General features: G+C 47.7%; 1 protein-coding gene across 1 annotated transcript in view; it reads right to left on the bottom strand.

Moving 5' to 3' along the window:
• The window catches only part of CRHR2 (corticotropin releasing hormone receptor 2), a 512,276-nt gene that overhangs the window by 399,376 nt on the left and 94,638 nt on the right, over positions 1 to 18,262 (bottom strand). The window contains exon 2 of the mRNA XM_082259069.1: positions 14,304 to 14,397. Within this exon, the coding sequence (XP_082115195.1) occupies positions 14,304 to 14,397 (94 nt within the window). The remainder of the gene's footprint in view (positions 1 to 14,303; positions 14,398 to 18,262) is intronic.

Below are 18,262 nucleotides of genomic sequence, written 5' to 3'. Positions count from 1 at the left end.
AAATTTGATGTTATCGCTCTCACTCTCTCATACTGGTCACTGGAAGTTCAACATTGCACCTCATAGCAAAGAACTCTCTGAGGATCTGAAATAAAGAGTTGTTGCTCTACATAAAGATGGCTTAGGCAATAAGAGGATTGCCAAGACCGTGAAACTGAGCTGCAGCACGGTGACCAAGACCATACAGCGGTTTAACAGGACAGGTTCCACTCAGAACAGGCCTCACCATGGTTGAACAAAGAAGGTGAGTGCATGTGTTCAGCGTCATATCCAGAGGTTGTCTTTGGGAAATAGACGTATGAATGCTGCCAGCATTGCTGCAGAGGTTGAAGGGGTGGGGGGGTCAGCCTGTCAGTGCTCAGACCATACGCCGCACACTGCATCAAATTGATCTGCATGGCTGTCATCCCAGAAGGAAGCCTCTTATAAAGATAATGCACAAGAAAGCCTGCAAACAGTTTGCTGAAGACAAGCAGACTAAGGACATGGATTACTGGAACCATGTCCTGTGGTCTGATGAGACCAAGATAAACTTATTTTGGTGTCAAGCGTGTGTGGGGGCAACCAGGTGAGGAATACAAAGACAAGTGTGTCTTACCTACAGTCAAGCATGGTGGTGGGAGTGTCATGGTCTGGGGCTGCATGAGTGCTGCCGGCACTGGGGTGCTACAGTTCATTGAGGGAACCATGAATGCCAACATGTACTGTGACATACTGAAGCAGAGCATGATCCCCTCCCTTCATAGACTGGGCCGCAGGGCAGAATTCCAACATGATAACGACCCCAAACACACCTCCAAGACGACCACTGCCTTGCTAAAGAAGCTGAGGGTAAAGGTGATGGACTGGCCAAGCATGTCTCCAGACCTAAACCCTATTGAGCATCTGTGGGGCATCCTCATATGGAAGGTGGAGGAGCGCAAGGTCTCTAACATCCACCATCTCTGTGATGTTGTCATGGAGGAGTGGAAGAGGACTCCAGTGGCAACCTGTGAAGCTCTGGTGAACTCCATGACCAAGAGGGTTAAGGCAGTGCTGGAAAATAATGGTGGCAACACAAAATATTGACACTTTGGCCCAATTTGGGCATTCTCACTCAGGGGTGTACTCACTTTTGTTGTCAGCAGGTTAGACATTAATGGCTGTGTGTTGAGTTATTTTGAGGGGACGGCAAATTTCCACTGTTATACAAGCTGTACACTCACTACTTTACATTGTAGCAAAGTGTCATTTCTTCAGTGTTGTCACACGAAAAGATAGAATAAAACATTTACAAAAATGTGAGGGGTGTACTCACTTTTGTGAGGTACTGTATATGTGAGAAGTGTCGGAATTGGCCTTGGGGTGAAGCGCTTGGGAGTTAATTCACTTCATTGACCATAATAATAATTTATTCTGGCTATCGAAATTAATTAATGCTTAAGTGCTAAAAGCGCCTAAATGCTAACGTAACGTATGGCGTCGCCGCTGGGCACAAGAGCTTTCATGCCGCATTAACAAACAGTATGACATAGCGATGGGGGAAAGTTTTGTAGAAGTCACATACACATTTGAGTACCAGGCTCTTCGGTGGAGAAACGGAGGAAAGCCGACACCCAGGCATGAGCGTCTGACAGGTGCCACATCTGGGCACGCTGTGTATTCTTTGTGACATGAAACATTTGGCCCCTGGACCAGCTGAAGCACATTAAGTAATGCTTCACAATGTATTTACCTTATTGCAGTCACTTCCTTTCCAGGTTTATTTTTGGATCCCAACCTCCATTCCACCTGCTTTCTATTAAACCCGTCCAATGCTCTCTGTGCAATGTATCAGGGAATGACAGTCTATTATGCCAGCCACATATAGACCTACAAAATAGGTATATACAGTACATATACAGTGCACAGACCCCCGTGTATATAATAGAAAAATGGGTAAAGAGCTGTGATGGCACTAATTAATGGTTAACCCTTTCACTGCTGGAGACATAGGTGTGTACAGCCTATTGCATTATAGTGTGCACCCCAAAGCTCAAAACACACAATTTATGAGATACACTATATTACCAAAAGTATTGGGACGCCTGCCTTTACACACATGAACTTTAATGGCATCCCAGTCTTAGTCTGTAGGGTTCAATATTGAGTTGGCCCACCCTTTGCAGCTATAACAGCTTCAACTCTTCTGGGAAGACGGTCCTAATAGCAGTTAATAAGCCTCTTCTCGTGCCAAAGGAGCCTACTGTAGATATTACGCACAAGAGGTTGAGCTACTTCCTTCTTACAGCTGGGGTGCTACATCCATTTTGCGACCCTCGTGGCTGCCAGTAAGGGAGGAACATACACTATATTGTCAAAAGTTTTAGGACGCCTGCCTTTACACACACATGAACATTAATGGCATCCCAGTCTTAGTCCGTAGGGTTCAATATTGAGTTGGCCCACCCTTTGCAGCTATAACAGCTTCAACTCTTCTGGGAAGGCTGTCCACAAGGTTTAGGAGTGTGTCTATGGGAATTTTTGACCATTCTTCCAGAAGCGCATTTGTGAGGTCAGGTACTGATGTTAAACAAGAAGGCCTGGCTCACAGCCTCCACACTAATTCATTCCAAAGGTGTTCTATCTGGTTGAGGTCAGTACTCTGTGCAGGCCAGTCAAGTTCCTCTACCCCAAACTCGCTCATCCATGTCTTTATGGATCTTGTTTGGTGCACTGGTCCTAATAATTTGGTGGAGGGGGATTATGGTGTGGGGTTGTTTTTCAGGGGTCGGCTTTGGCCCCTTAGTTCCAGTGAAGGGAACTCTTAAGGCCTCAGCATACCAAGACGTTTTGGACAATTTCATGCTCCCAACTGGCACACCCTGTGCGCACCCCTAAGGCTGGAGCCTTTAATTTTTTTTTTTTTTTTTTACGCACACATATTTAAATGCACATTTTGTACACAAAGACACAGTTTAAAGTGGTTGTAAACCCTTGAAATGAGGAATGAACAAAGCATAGCCTCCCATAGTGTGTACTTACCTCAATCTGAAGCACTTAGTGTGACTTATGTCTGTTATTTGCATGAGTCAATTCTAACAGTCTATGCCTACACCAAGCAATCCTGAGAGATGAATCCTTGAAATGTGCGCCCAGTAGGCAGACGCAAACAAAAAATTGTCCTTTAAGGGCTTGTCCTTAAGTGTGGCAGCTCATGTACCTCCTTAGCCGCCTGTAATCCACCCTTTGAAAATCGATCCACCATAGATTGCTTTTTAGAGGGCAATTGACAGGGAGGTAATAGGGTACCTCCTCAGCACATGTTTTAACCCTGAAAATGACAACCCACTGTGCTACAACTGCACGCATCGCACTTGGTTGTTACGTTCCCCCAGTTACTTGAATGGGATGCATTCAGCTAGACATGTGCAGAACAGAAAAATGTGTTTGTTTCAGATAGACCGACCGATTGACCGATTCTAATTCTGTGTGAAGAATAGCTGGTTGTTAAGAAGTGGGCCGAGAAATCCAGCCACCGGGTCCTTAAAAATTGATCACTATCAGCTGTCAGCGGGCTTCCCCACTGACAGCTGAAATGTAAACGAAAAAATGCCGGAAATAGAAATTCCGCAAAAAACAGCGTGGGGTCCACCCAAACCAGGTCCTTCAGGTCTGGTATGGATTTTAAGGGGACCCCATGCCAAAAAAAAGGCATGGGGTCCCCCCCCTCAACATTCATAACAGACACTCATTAGAACATGCAGCCCAGCAAAAGGTCAGGAAAAGGGGGGGGGGGGGAAACCATACCAGGCCACATGCCCTCAACATGGTGGAGTGGGTGCTTTGGGGCAGGCAGAGCTCTGCACCCCCACCCTAAAGCACCTTGTCCCCATGTTGATAGGGTCAAGGTCCTCTTCCCCACAGCCCTGGGCAGTGGTTGTGGGGGTCTCCAGGCAGGGGGCTTATGGGAATCTGGAAGCCCCCAGATCCCGCCCCGTCTATGTGAATGAGTATGCCCCCACCCATTCACCAAAATAAATAAAGTGTAAAAAGTGTATAAAGACTGTACATGCGTTTTTGACAATTCCTTTATTAAAAAATCAAAAATAAAAAACAATGTCCTCCGGTGCAGATCCATTGTCAATCACTATGCCTCCGGACCCGAAAAAAAAACAAAAAACTCTGGCCTTGTCATAGGCTCCCCACCACTCTGACATTCCTTAAATAGCTAAAGGGCAAAGTCCCCTGATGACAACATCGGGTGACCCCCCACAACCCAGCATGCCCCAGTCAGTGACGTCACAGGGGGCCAGGTTAATTTGTTAAATTTATTTTCGTTTATTCCAAAAATTTGTCCGAATTTACATTTGGACCGAATATAATTGCACATGTCTACATTCAGCAGCAGTGATGTCCACCAAAAAAATGGCAGGGGTTCTAGTGTTTGCATGTGTATAGCCCTGAGAGGCTGCATGCCCTTGCCCGGCCCAACCACCTCCGGCCAGTGGCGCAACCACTGACCACATGTCTGAATGAGCCCTAAAAGCTTTTACAGCTTATCAATTTACAGTTACAATAGAAGTATGGACAAAGCTTTTTTGGTCATACTCCTTTTGTGGGTAGCAGGAGTGCACCTACTTGTGCTCTGTGACCCAGAGTCAGCTGACAGCAGGCTGAAGCCCGCTGTCAGCTGTCATCACAGAGCCCCTCCAGACTCTGGAAGGATCCCAACTGCATTAATATGATATACTCAGATACTTGATTGGCAGCTGGTTCAGCCTCTCAGCACGCCACTGAGAGCCGGAGCCAGCCGCTCCTGCCCCTTCAATAGCCCAGTGCTGCAGTGAGCGCTGGAAGGGCAGAGCTGAGAGCGGTGACTGACAGTTACGGTTCTCTGTTCAGAGCGGACTAAGAATTCAACTGTCATGTGATTGCTTAGTTCTCGGGCTCAGAGCCGGTGGGAGGACACCTGCAGCATCAGACTGATGCGAGGAGGCAAGTATGGATGTTTTATTTTTTAACCAACCCAAACGTCTCCTGTACCAGTGAATGGTGGCCCTAGAATTATTGCTTTCACTTGTGGCGAGAATATATGAGAAAGATATCCCCTGCAGTAATTCCTTTCTGCCACAAGAGGCCCTTGGTTATGCACATGGAACCAGCCAAGAAGACTCCGGACATTCAGTGAGTGCAGGAGGTCAGAGACTCGCACCATGGTGGAGGAGGAGGAGTACATCATGCTCACCATCTAAAAAAAAAAAAAAAAAAAAGAAAAGAAGGATGGAAGGAAGAGAGTAGAGAAGAAAGGAAAGACAGAAAAAAGGAGGCAGGGGGAAGAAAGATAGGATAGATGTAACGCAGGAAAGGAGGGACGGGGGAAAGAAGGAAGGAAATAAGGAAGGAAAGGGATGGAGCAGAAAGGAAAAGGTGGAAGTGTAGGGGAAATAATGAAGACAAAAAGGAAGGAAGGAAAGAAAGAAGGAAGGAAGGGGGGAAGGAAGGAAGGAAGTTGCAACCATTTCTTATCTTGGGGGCCCATAAGCAGGCCCACTTCCAAATGACCATCATCCCAGTGAGGGAGGGAGGCAGGGGGAAGAAAGAAATGATAGATGGAACAAAAGAAAGGAGGGATGGGGGAAAGAAGGAAGGAAATAAGGAAGGAAAGGGATGGAGTAGAAAGGAAAAGGTGGAGGTGTAGGGGAAAGAATGAAGTCGGAAAGGAGGGAAGGAAGGAAGGAAGAGGGAAGGAAGGAAGGAAGAGGGAAGGAAGGAAGGGAAGGAGGAAGAAGGGAAGGAAGGAAGGAAGGGAGGGATGGAGGAAGGAAGGAAGGAAGGGAGGGAGGAAGGAAGGAAGGAAGGGAGCGAGGGAGGGAAGGAAGGAAGGAAGGAAGGAAGGAAGTTGCAAACATTTCTTATCTTGGGGGCCCATAAGCAGGCCCACTTCCAAATGACCATCCTCCCAGTGAGGGAGGGAGGCAGGGGGAAGAAATAAATGATAGATGGAACAAAAGAAAGGAGGGATTGGGGAAAGAAGGAAGGAAATAAGGAAGGAAAGGGATGGAGTAGAAAGGAAAAGGTGGAGGTGTAGGGGAAAGAATGAAGTCGAAAAGGAGGGAAGGAAGGAAGGAAGAGGGAAGGAAGGAAGGAAGGAAGAGGGAAGGAAGGGAAGGAGGAAGAAGGGAAGGAAGGAAGGGAGGGATGGAGGAAGGAAGGAAGGGAGGGAGGGAGGAAGGAAGGAAGGAAGGAAGGAAGGAAGGAAGGAAGGAAGGAAGGAAGGAAGGAAGCAAGGAAGGAAGGAAGGAAGGAAGGAAGGAAGTTGCAACCATTTCTTATCTTGGGGGCCCATAAGCAGGCCCACTTCCAAATGACCATCATCCCAGTGAGGGAGGGAGGCAGGGGGAAGAAAGAAATGATAGATGGAACAAAAGAAAGGAGGGATGGGGGAAAGAAGGAAGGAAATAAGGAAGGAAAGGGATGGAGTAGAAAGGAAAAGGTGGAGGTGTAGGGGAAAGAATGAAGTCGAAAAGGAGGGAAGGAAGGAAGGAAGAGGGAAGGAAGGAAAGGAAGGAGGAAGAAGGGTAGGAAGGAAGGAAGGGAGGGAGGGAGGAAGGAAGGAAGGAAGGAAGGAAGGAAGGAAGGAAGGAAGGAAGGAAGGAAGGAAGGAAGGAAGGAAGGAAGGAAGGAAGTTGCAAACATTTCTTATCTTGGGGGCCCATAAGCAGGCCCACTTCCAAATGACCATCCTCCCAGTGAGGGAGGGAGGCAGGGGGAAGAAATAAATGATAGATGGAACAAAAGAAAGGAGGGATTGGGGAAAGAAGGAAGGAAATAAGGAAGGAAAGGGATGGAGTAGAAAGGAAAAGGTGGAGGTGTAGGGGAAAGAATGAAGTCGAAAAGGAAGGAAGGAATGAGGGAAGGAAGGAAGAAAGAGGGAAGGAAGGACGGAAGAGGGAAGGAAGGAATGAAGGAAGGAATGAAGGAAGGAAGGAAGGAAGGAAGGGAAGGAGGGAGAAAGGGAGGGAGGGAGGGAGGAAGGAAGGAAGTTGCAACCATTTCTTACCTTGGGGGCCCATAAACAGGCTCACAGCAAAATGACCATCATCCCTACCTCAAGAAGGCGGGAGTCTGAACTGCTTCAATACATCTAACCTAGTATACATATGTACAGCATGCCTATACAGACTCTGGACTCCCACCCTTTAATTGGCTAACACAGCTGCCATTTAGAGGGCAGGAGCAGACAGTTCCCTCCCCATGAGTAGAGGAGGTGACACCCTAGAGGAGAAGGATTGTCTGCTGGAGAAGAGGGGACATGATGAGGCTGATTTATTAAAGGAGTTGGGAATCTTCACACATCAAACTGTGTATATATTCACTTTAATGTCCAGTAATGTGCACAAGAAAAAAGTCAACAGGAATTTGCTTTTCAATTGATTAATGGTATTAAGTGCAAAAGGTTGTTGGTTGGTTGATTGTATTGGGTCCAAGAAAAAGATACAGAATATGGAAATGTTTGAATTATTGGTTTCAAAGCTGTTGACTGCATCTCATGGGGGGGTGCAATCTTCCCAATGGCCACCAATATAAGGGGCATTTTCCTAATGACCCCCAATGAATTGCTTTTAGCAGGGATTCCCCAAGACCTGAAAATAATTTTAAGATTTCCTCTGAGATAAAAAGTGTAAGAAAAGCTGTTGTACAAAGTGAGGGGAGTATGTGAACCCTCCAGTACTCTGTACATTGGATGAGTAATAGGAGCAGAACATTTCATGCAGAGCATTGACTACCTGAAATGGAGAAACCAACATTCCATAGATGAGCTGTCTCTACTGATATGTACAAAGCAATTCATCGGATCATACAGTCAAATGGAAACATCGCTCACTGAAAACTTGACTTCATACAAAGATCTCTTGTAGAGGACATCCCATATTATCTGCCCTTCGTAGTCAGTTCTCTGAAGAACCAGAAACTATTATCTGCTAGGTCCACAGAAGGACTAAGGCCAAATGAAGGCAAGGTGTGAGAATGCCCTAGCAACAAACAGGAAATTGTTAAAATACATGAGAAATGGGCACTGGGGTTTCAAAGGAACGTATGCTGCATTCTCATGCTATTCCTGAGCGTTCCCATGTGGTGCAATATTTCAGTCCATTTATTTGTTGCCCTCAAACGCACTGCATTTGCAATCTGCATTTGGGGTGGTGTTAACAATACATTGGCACTCACATACAGATTGCAAGTGCAGTGCGCTCGAACACAGTGCAGGGAAACGCACGCAGAACGAGTCTAACCCGCACTGTGTTCTGGCGTGAACCGGGCTTAGGGTTGCCAGTGCCACCTGTCTGGGATTCACCCGGATAGACGGGGTTTTGTATCCTGTGTCCAGGTTTCAGTTCCCCTGAATACCGGACACATCAGTGGCAGCCCTGCTGCACTAGTCATCTTATCCTCCTCTTTCCCCCATCTGCTTTCAGTGCTTTTAATTATATTGGTAAGCTAACTGGGCTACAGGCTGGCCAGGGGAGATTATACTGGGGGACTGACTGACCTAGAGGGGGATTATACTGGGGGACAGACTGATCTGGGGGGGGGGGGTATGTACTAGGGGACAGACTGTCGAGGGGAGGATGTACTAGGGGACAGACTGACCTGGGGGGGGGGGGGTTTATACTGGAGGACAGACGGACCTGGGGGAGGGGTATGTACTAGGGGACAGACTGTCGAGGGGAGGATGTACTGGGGGATGGACTGACCAGGGGGGTTATACTGGGGGACAGACTGATCTATGGGGGATGTACTGGGGGACAGACTGACCAGGGGAGGATGTACTGGGGGACAGATTGACCTGGGGGGGTTTATACTGGAGGACAGACTGACCTGGGGGAGGATGCACTGGGGTACAAACTGACCTGGGGGAACTGTACTGGGGGACAGACTGACCTGGGGGGACAGACTGACCTGGCGGGGACTGTACTTGGGGGCAGACTGACCCGGGGGGGGGGGGACTGACCTGGGGGACAGACTGACCTGGGGGGACAGACTGACCTGGGGGGGACTGTACAGGGGGACGGACTGACCTGGGGGGACTGTACTGGGGGGCAGACTGACCTGAGGGGGACTGTACTGGGGGACAGAATGACCTGGGGGGGCTGTACTGGGGGGCAGACTGACCAGGGGGGGCTGTACTGGGGGACAGACTGACCTGGGGGGGACTGTTCTGGGGGGCAGACTGACCTGAGGGGGACTGTATTGGGGGACAGACTGACCCGGGGGGGGGGGATGGTACTGGGAGTCAGACTGACCTGAGGGGACAGACTGACCTGGGGGGGACTGTACAGGGGGACGGACTGACCTGGGGGGACTGTACTGGGGGGCAGACTGACCTGAGGGGGACTGTACTGGGGGACAGAATGACCTGGGGGGGCTGTACTGGGGGGCAGACTGACCAGGGGGGGCTGTACTGGGGGACAGACTGACCTGGGGGGGACTGTTCTGGGGGGCAGACTGACCTGAGGGGGACTGTATTGGGGGACAGACTGACCCGGGGGGGGGATGGTACTGGGAGTCAGACTGACCTGAGGGGACAGACTGACCTGGGGGGGACTGTACAGTGGGACGGACTGACCTGAGGGGGGACTGTACTTGGGGGGCAGACTGACCTGAGGGGAACTGCACTGGGGGACAGACTGACCTGGGGGGCTGTACTGCGGGACAGACTGGCCTGAGGGGGACTGTACTGGGGGACAGACTGACCTGGGGGGGACTGCACTGGGGGGCAGACTGACTGGAGGGGGACTGTATTGGGGGACAGACTGACCTGAGGGGGACTGCACTGGGGGACAGACTGACCTGGGGGGCTGTACTGCGGGACAGACTGGCCTGAGGGGGACTGTACTGGGGGACAGACTGACCTGGGGGGGACTGTACTGGGGGGCAGACTGACCGGAGGGGGACTGTATTGGGGGACAGACTGACCTGAGGGGGACTGTACTGGGGGACAGACTGACCCAGGGGAGGGGGGGACTGTACTTGGGGGCAGACTGACCTAAGGGGGATGTGCTGAGGGACAGACTTACCTTGTTTGATTTAACTACGCTGCTTAAGCTTCTCCCATTTTTAATAGAATTTGGCCACACCCACTGTTCATCATGGGACTCTAAAGCCTAGTACACACGCAACGAATTTCCACCGACCGATCGTTGGTCTTTTGTCCAGAGTAGTGTCTGTTGGTTGGAATGTGCTCTAGACTGCACACGAATTTTGTCGTCCGACAGAACTCTACTTCAGAAGTGATGTCATGTGTTGGATTGCTTTCTTTGTGTTCTTTCTTCTCTGAGCATGCCTAGTCTTGCTCATAAGATTTTTCCCTGTCGAAATCTGTACTGACTGCACGAAAATCGGCCGTGTTTTGAGGGAGGACAAAAATTTTATAGCATGCACACCAGAATTTTGTCGGCCAAAAAGTCGGAGTCGGTTGTCGGAAGCACCATACTAACAAGCCGACAATCGGCAGATCGGTCGTCGGACGAAAATTCCCGGCCGAATTTCGACTCGTGTGTACGGGCCTTTAATGAGCTGCAATACTACCCTTCTTGGGGCACCCAAAGATGTCCAAGGTCTTTTACAACCCTATAGTGTAAACTGCACAAAACAAATTGCTGTTTTCGGGTTTGGCTTGATGAAAAGGTGGCAACCCTAACCGGCTTGAAGCAAAAGATAAAAAAAAAAACTATTTGCAATAGACAGGACAGCACTGACCACTGCCCTAAACTCAACTGCAAAGTAAAATTAAAGACAAAAAAGCTCACAATAATAAAAGCAAAAATGGCAGAGTGACTGCCCAATAAGCTAGCAATTACAAGTAAAGTATGGTTTCTTAAAGAGTTACTAAACCCAGGAGCCTGCAGTCACTATATCTGCTCTCCCACACTACACAGAACCTGGAAATACAATTATTTTAGAAAATATAAACTGCTTAATACCTTTTCTTTTATCAAAGTCTGGTTAAATCTTGTAGGAGGAGTTTTCATTCTCCTCTGACTGTCCTATGAGGCTACATGACCCCTGACTCTCTGCCTGGACAGTGCTGATTGGCCCTGTGCTGATCACATGCACCAAGAAAGAACAATAAAAAACTCTCTAGCAATACACACCAAACTAAGCATGTGCAGAGTGACTCCAAAAGCTCTGTTCTATTAGCAGATGGATTGGGGACAGTAGAAGAAGGGGAGGATCAGAGAAGACAGGAACAAACAGCCTTTTTACACAATGCGGAGGATTAACCCTTTAGGTACCAGAGTGAGTATAACAAGCATGCTTTACTGCATATACAGACTGATTTTACTGTTGTGGGTTTAGTAACACTTTAACTGACCCTCATTTCTCCCTATGCAGTTTATCTCTCTTTCTATCATCTCCATAGAGCAGCTTCTAATTCACGAACACCATGGAGGCTCTGTGCTCCCTCTTTTATGATGAGGGGACTGACTTATCCTAAAGTCCCTGTAATAGTTCTTCTAAACCTGATAGACATCCTTCAAAGGCTATGCACTGCATTATTGTTTTAGTCCCGATTCACACATATGTGATGTGGGAACCCTGCAATTCCACTGCGGATTCCCGCATCACATTAAACTCACAGGCAGGTGACACTGCCATAGGCGAATCGCTGGGGGTGTCAATACAAAATTAACAAAACCTCCAGATCAGTTTGCATATCGTGGTGCGAACTGTCAGTTCGGACATGAATCGGATCGCATTGGTGTGAACACCCATGTGACCTGATTCTGGTGTGGACCAAAAGAAGGGTCCAGTGCGACTTTGGTCCGAATTCCAATGCAAATTCAGCCATACAATCTGGATATCTGAATTTGCAACGCACAGACATGGCATGTGATTTGCAGAGCAGGACGCTCCGAATTACATGCAATGTCTGACATCGTACATATACTGCGGCGGTCAGCTCCTCACAGGCAAAGTGACGTATGGGTACGTCACTAGCCTGTGAGGCTCTGGGTTGCGAGCGCGCACCGCCGGAGGCGCGCTCCCGCGCGGTCACGGACTCCCCCGCACGTGTGACCGGCGGACCCGATGTCCGCCGGTCACTCGCGATCATCGGGTGGAGAGGGAGAAAGGCCGCCTGTAAACAAGCCGCCTGTCATTCTCCCCTGTGTAGGAATAGTGATCATACGCTTTTTGCGATTTTTTTTACCAAACATATGTAGCAGAAAACAAATTGGCCGAAAATGTTAAAAAATTTTGATTTTTACATTTTTTTTTGGGGAATTTCATATAAAAAAATGTGAAAAATATTGTTGTTTTTGCAAAATTTACGCTCTTTTTTTGTTTATAGCGCATGATCAAAAAATCGCACAGATGATCAAATACCACCAAAAGAAAGCTCTGTTTGTGGGGAAAAAAGGACGTCAAATTTGTTTAGGTACAGCGTCGCACGACCGCGCAATTGTCAGTTAAAGTCACGCAGTGCCGAATCGCAAAATACCCCCTGGTCAGGAAGGGGGTAAAATCTTCTGGGGCTTAAGTGGTTAAAGTGAATACTAAAAAAAGCCAAAAATGTAAGCGCTTGACCTCCAGAAGGTTTTACCCCCTTCATCACCTGACCAAAAAGGGTCCTGTGCGAGTTGTGTCTGAATGCGTTGCGAATACAGCCATACAATCTGCATGGCTGAACTTGCATCGCACAGACATCACATGTGATTTGCAGAGCAGTGCGCTCCGAATCACATGCTATGTCTGTCATGTGAACTGGGACTCAAGAAACTTTGCCTGGGCACATGAATTGACTAAAGCTGGATACGCACTATACACTTTTCTGCAGATTTGTTCCTTTAGGTTTACCAAAACCATATAATATGAGGTCAAACCTAAAAACTTTCAATTGGTATGCAATCAGGCAGGCCATCGCACTACATAGTTGAAGGTAAATCTAAAGGAAATCTAACAACAAAAGTTGTATAGTGTATATCCAGCTTAACCGCGAACCTGAACCTCACCCCCAGGGCTGCTGTTAGAAATCGCGGGGCCCCGTACAGACTACCGGGCAGGGCCAACCCAAGAAAATATTAAAGATATATTTAGCTAAAATTACAACAAAATCACTATTAGCAGACACAAATATAACATAACTCGCATACAGTAAACCCTCCTCCATTGCGGGGGTTACGTTCCGGACCCAGCCGCGAAAAGTGAAATTCGGCGAAATAGAAAAACCCTATTAAAATGCATTGTAGGCATGTTTATTTTACTGTCACTGTACGTGTAGAAGCATTTTAAGGTCTTTAAACACACTTTTAAAACGATAGAAACTAATTTAAACACATAAAAGATACTAAGAGACATAGCAAGAGCTATGGAAAACACAAAAATATTTCATTTTTAATGATTTATATAGTAAAATAACATTACAAAAAAAAACCGCGAATTACCGGGACCGCAAAAACTGAACCGCGATGTAGCGGGGGATTACTGTAATTCCTGCTAAGCCCCGGTTCACACTAGGGCGACCTGTGAGGCGACCTGGTCGCCTCACAGGTCGCCGCAGGTCGCCTCCCATAGGAAAGCTGCGGACCCGTTCTAATAGGAGCGACACAAGTCGCTCCGACCTAGAAAAAGGGTCCGGAGCTTCTTTGGGGCGACCAGGAGGCGACCGCCATAGACTTCAATGTTATGAAGTCTGTGGCGGCCGCTCCGAGGTTGCGGCGCGCTGCTCGCACCGCGATCTCGGAGGTCGCCCCTGAAAGTAGCGTCGCTCCTATGTGAACCGGCGCTAAATCTAAAAAAAAAAAAACTATGTTAAATAAAAAAGAAGATGAGATGAGAAAAATATACAGGCTGGGCAGTTGGAGTTCAGTGATCAGAGAGACAGAGAGAGAGAAACAAAGTTACAATTTACAAATAAACTCCTGAGCAGAGATAACATTAGAGCCAGTGCTGGGAGGGAGGGGGATTAGTGAGGGACAACTGTCTCTTTCTCAGCAGATAAAAGCTGATAGCAGAGAGGGGGACAGATCAGATTCAGGTGCTGGAGGAAGATTTCTGTATTTGTTGTCCATCACTAATTCCCCTCTCTGTGTGGGCCCCCCTGTGTGCTAGGGCCCCCCTACAAGAGGGCTGGTGGTCCCCCCCTATCAGCAGCCCTGCTCACCCCTAAAGAGTACCTGTCAGCAAGAGACATAACATATTTTTGAGTTTGAAGCCTAGACATTCATGGATGACCAGTGATGTCACAGTGGCTTCTTTTTGAGCTGATTGGCTGATAAATGATTACAGTTGGCCCCATTGCTTCCATGTCAGGTGAGTAAGGGATACACGGGTTGTACCTGTGATGTTGTACATGGCGGAAAGCATCTCACAATACTTCTCCAGCAGAGCCGTGAGGGACAGGTTTCCTGAGCTGGTGCACTGGAGGGTCATCTGTAAATGGAAAAGAAGAAATATCACAAATGTTATACAATGTATCACTAATGTTAAAGCTTGTGGAGCAATGAATGACCTTCTGATATGTTTTAGTCTTTGGTTTGTTCCTCTTTCCTTTTTCCCCATTTATGTAGTTCATTTTAACCACTTAAGCCCCGGAGGATTTTGCTGCTCAAAGACCAGGGCCTACAGTATTTTGCAATACGGCACTGCGTGACTTTAACGGACAATTGCGTGGTTGTGCGACGCTGTACCCAAATGAAATTGACGTCCTTTTTTTCCCACAAACAGAGCTTTCTTAGCTTTCTTTTGGTGGTATTTGATCACCTGTGCGATTTTTACTTTTTGCGCTATAAACAAAAAAAGAGTGACAATTTTGAAAAAATAACAATATTTTTCACATTTTTTTTATATGAAATTCCCCCCCCCAAAAAATGTAAAAATCTAAATTTTTTAGCATTTTAGGCCAATTTGTTTTCTGCTACATATCTTTGGTGAAAAAAATTGCAATAAGCGTATTTTGATTGGTTTGCGCAAAAGTTATTGCGTTTACTAACTAAGGGAAAGATTTCTGTCATTTTTATTGTTTTTGTTTTTTAACTGGTAATGGCGGCAATCTGCGTTTTGTTTTGGACTGCGACTTTGTGGCGGACAGATCGGACCCTTGACTGACATTTTTTACACTTTTGGGGGTACCAGTGACATTACTGCAGTAATCAGTGCTATACATATGCACTGTTACTGTAAAAATGACACTGGCAGGGAAGGGGTTAACTTTATTAGAGATCCCGGGGTTGTGTGTCCCTAGGGGTGTGATTCTAACTGTCAGGGGGCGTGGCTTTTGCTGAAACCACAGAGACATGCGATCCTACATAGCAGGATCATATAGTCTCTGCAGTTACATCAGGGAGAATGACAGGCGGCTTTGTTTACATCAGCCGCCTGCCTTTCTCACTCTCCAGCGGGAGATCGCGAGTGACCAGCGGACATCGGAGCCGCCGGTCACTCGCGTGTCGATGGCAGTGAACGAGCGGGGGCGGGGGTGCGCCTCCGGCGGCACGCGCTCGCCCCCTATTGGCTCGCGGGCGAGTGACATACCCATACGTCACTTTGCCCAGAAGGCGCTGACCGCCGCAGTATATGTACTTGCGGTGGTCGGCAAGTGGTTAATAATCATAATTTTTTTCTAAAAGTCTAGAACAGTGGTCTCCAAACTGTGGCCCGGGGGACCAGATGTGGCCCTTTGCTTACCTATACCAGGCCCCTGGGAGATTATTTCTCCTACTGATTCAAGGCACTATTCCTTCCACACCAACAATGAGGCATAATTCCTACTACTAACCCCAACAGTGGGGCACTATTGATCTTTTATTGAAAAGAATCAAGCAACATATTTTATACAAAAGTAAAAAACAGAACTATAGTACAATATTCCAACAAAAAAAACAAAGGAATTCACATCCATGTGCAGAATATATACAATATATACATAATCCACTTCCAACATTCTTAGAAAACTATTTACATAATGCAGCAGAGAGGGCCTAAGAGGCACAACCCATCACCTATGTATGCAGCCATTTATCAAAAACTGAGCATTAAGAAAAAATCTAGGGTGATAAGAGACAGAAAGCCACACCCGGGAAAGAGACTCCTGGCAGTCAGGGAGGCTTGAAACCCCTCCACGCCTTCAGCCAAGCCCTCTGACCCCACTTGTCTCTCTCAAGCGCCCGAATCTTCCCCACCTCATGCAGAATGTCACACACCACCACCTGAACAGGAAGGATTTTACGCCGAAGGGTGACCTGACACCGTGCGTTCCATGTGTAATAACGGACTACTAAACTAACTAAAAAAAGTGTATCCAAACAAAAGCCCCCACCAGTATTGAATGCTCCGTACACCCACTCAGCATAACCCAGCCTGGAGAGGAAAGGAACACCGAGGGCCCGCCCAACCTGTTTGTATACCTCTATGTTAAAAGGGCAACGAAGCAGAAAATGGTCCATAGTCTCCTTCTCACCTGCACATTCCTCCCGAGGACAACCACGATCCATCCCACTGCGGAATTTCAAATTGCCCCGAACATAGAGCCTCCCGTGGAAGCACAACCAGGCCAGATCCCTGAATTTAAGGGGGACTCTAGCCAAATTAATCAATCTTAACCCTTCCCTCAAAATTGGGCCTGGGCAATCCCTTAAGGCCAGTGGGTCATGAAAGACTTCACTCAAGACTCGGCTCATAAGGACTTTCCTCGGAGCGGATCTGAGATCTTCAGCCGACAGTCGCCACTGCCGCAGCAACTTCAGACACGGAGCGACATAGGCTGGGAGCGGACCACGATGACCCCTGAGATTCTTCACTTGGCCACCTTCTTCCCAAAGTCGCAGAAAAGGCCTAAACCAAGATCTAAACATGCCTGCCCATCCAGGAGGTTCCACTGCAAGCATACTACCAATGTTAAACTTGAGAAATAGCAGTGAAAAGAAAAGAACGGGGTTGACCATACCTAAGCCACCCTCCCTCCTGGATAGATAGGTGACATTCCTCTTGATGGGGTTCAGTCTGTTCCCCCACAGCATCTGGAAGAACACACTATAGATCCTAGCATAGAGAGACACTGGCAAGATGCAGACAGGGCTGACATACAAGAAGATCGGTATCAGGTAAGTCTTAATCAGATCAACCCTTTCCCTCAGAGATAACTTCCATCTCTTCCAGCTGACCACCTTAGTATTGGCAACTTCCAGCCTGCCCTCCCAGTTTTTGAGGCCATAATCGCCAGGTCCAAATTCAATGCCTAATATCTTAATTTTTTCCTGGGGCACTGGAAAAGTGTCCGGGAGATCAAACCTCTCACCTTCCTTTCCCATCCAAAAAACTTCACTCTTTTCCTGATTGATCTTGGAGCCTGATGCTTCAGAGTACCGTGATGTCAGAGAGACCACCTCCTCCGCTTCATCTGTCCCAGTGACAATCACTGACACATCATCCGCATAGGCAACAACCCTCAAAGGCGGCTCACCCGGGATTCCCACTGGTACCCCACACAACATGCTGCTCTCTAGCCTCCTGATGAAGGGGTCGATTGCAAACACATAGAGCAGGGGACTCAGCGGACAACCCTGGCGCACCCCAGAACCAACCTCAAAGGACTGTCCAACCCAACCATTAACAAGAGGGAAGCTTTCTGCCCCCTTATACAAAACTTTTAACCATTCGACAAAACCACCCGGCAGACCGTACTTACTAAAGAGCAACCACAGGTACTCATGGTTGACACGATCGAAAGCCTTTGCCTGATCCAATGCCAGTAGATACTTTCCCCAGCCTGCAGCCCTGCACTGCTCCAAGGCCTCCCGGACAGCTAAAACCGCTGTGAAGGTGCTCCTACCCTGGATCGAACAGTGCTGATGGCGAGAAAGCAAAGACTCTGCTACTGCCGATAGGCGCCAGAAAAGTATCTTCGCCAGCACCTTTCTATCGACATTGAGAAGGCTGATGGGGCGCCAATTCTCAATCATCGAAGGATCTTTACCTTTTGAAAGAAGAATCACAGCTGAGTGTCTCATGGAAGGGGGAAGCACCCCCTCAGCAAGACAACTGTTAAAAATCTCTACCAAATGTGGGGCCAGAATAGACTTAAAGGCTTTGTAAAACTCAGCCGTCAGACCATCCGGTCCAGGTGACTTCTTGATGGCAAGCTGTTCAATTGCCCTCGTCACCTCTTCAACTGTGATCTCTTCTGTCAGATTCATCAAAGGGACATCTCCACCATTTAGACCTGGAATAGAGTCCAAAAAGCTTTCCATCTTGTCTCGGTCAAGCTCCTTCCTCCCAAGAAGTTCAGCATAAAAAGACC

The sequence above is a fragment of the Pelophylax lessonae genome (genome assembly GCF_965119305.1).
Source record: "Pelophylax lessonae genome assembly, chromosome: 5".
Taxonomy (NCBI): Eukaryota; Metazoa; Chordata; class Amphibia; order Anura; family Ranidae; genus Pelophylax; species Pelophylax lessonae.
The sequence above is the reverse complement of the archived record's forward strand: the minus strand, read 5'-3'. Positions and strand labels throughout refer to the sequence as shown.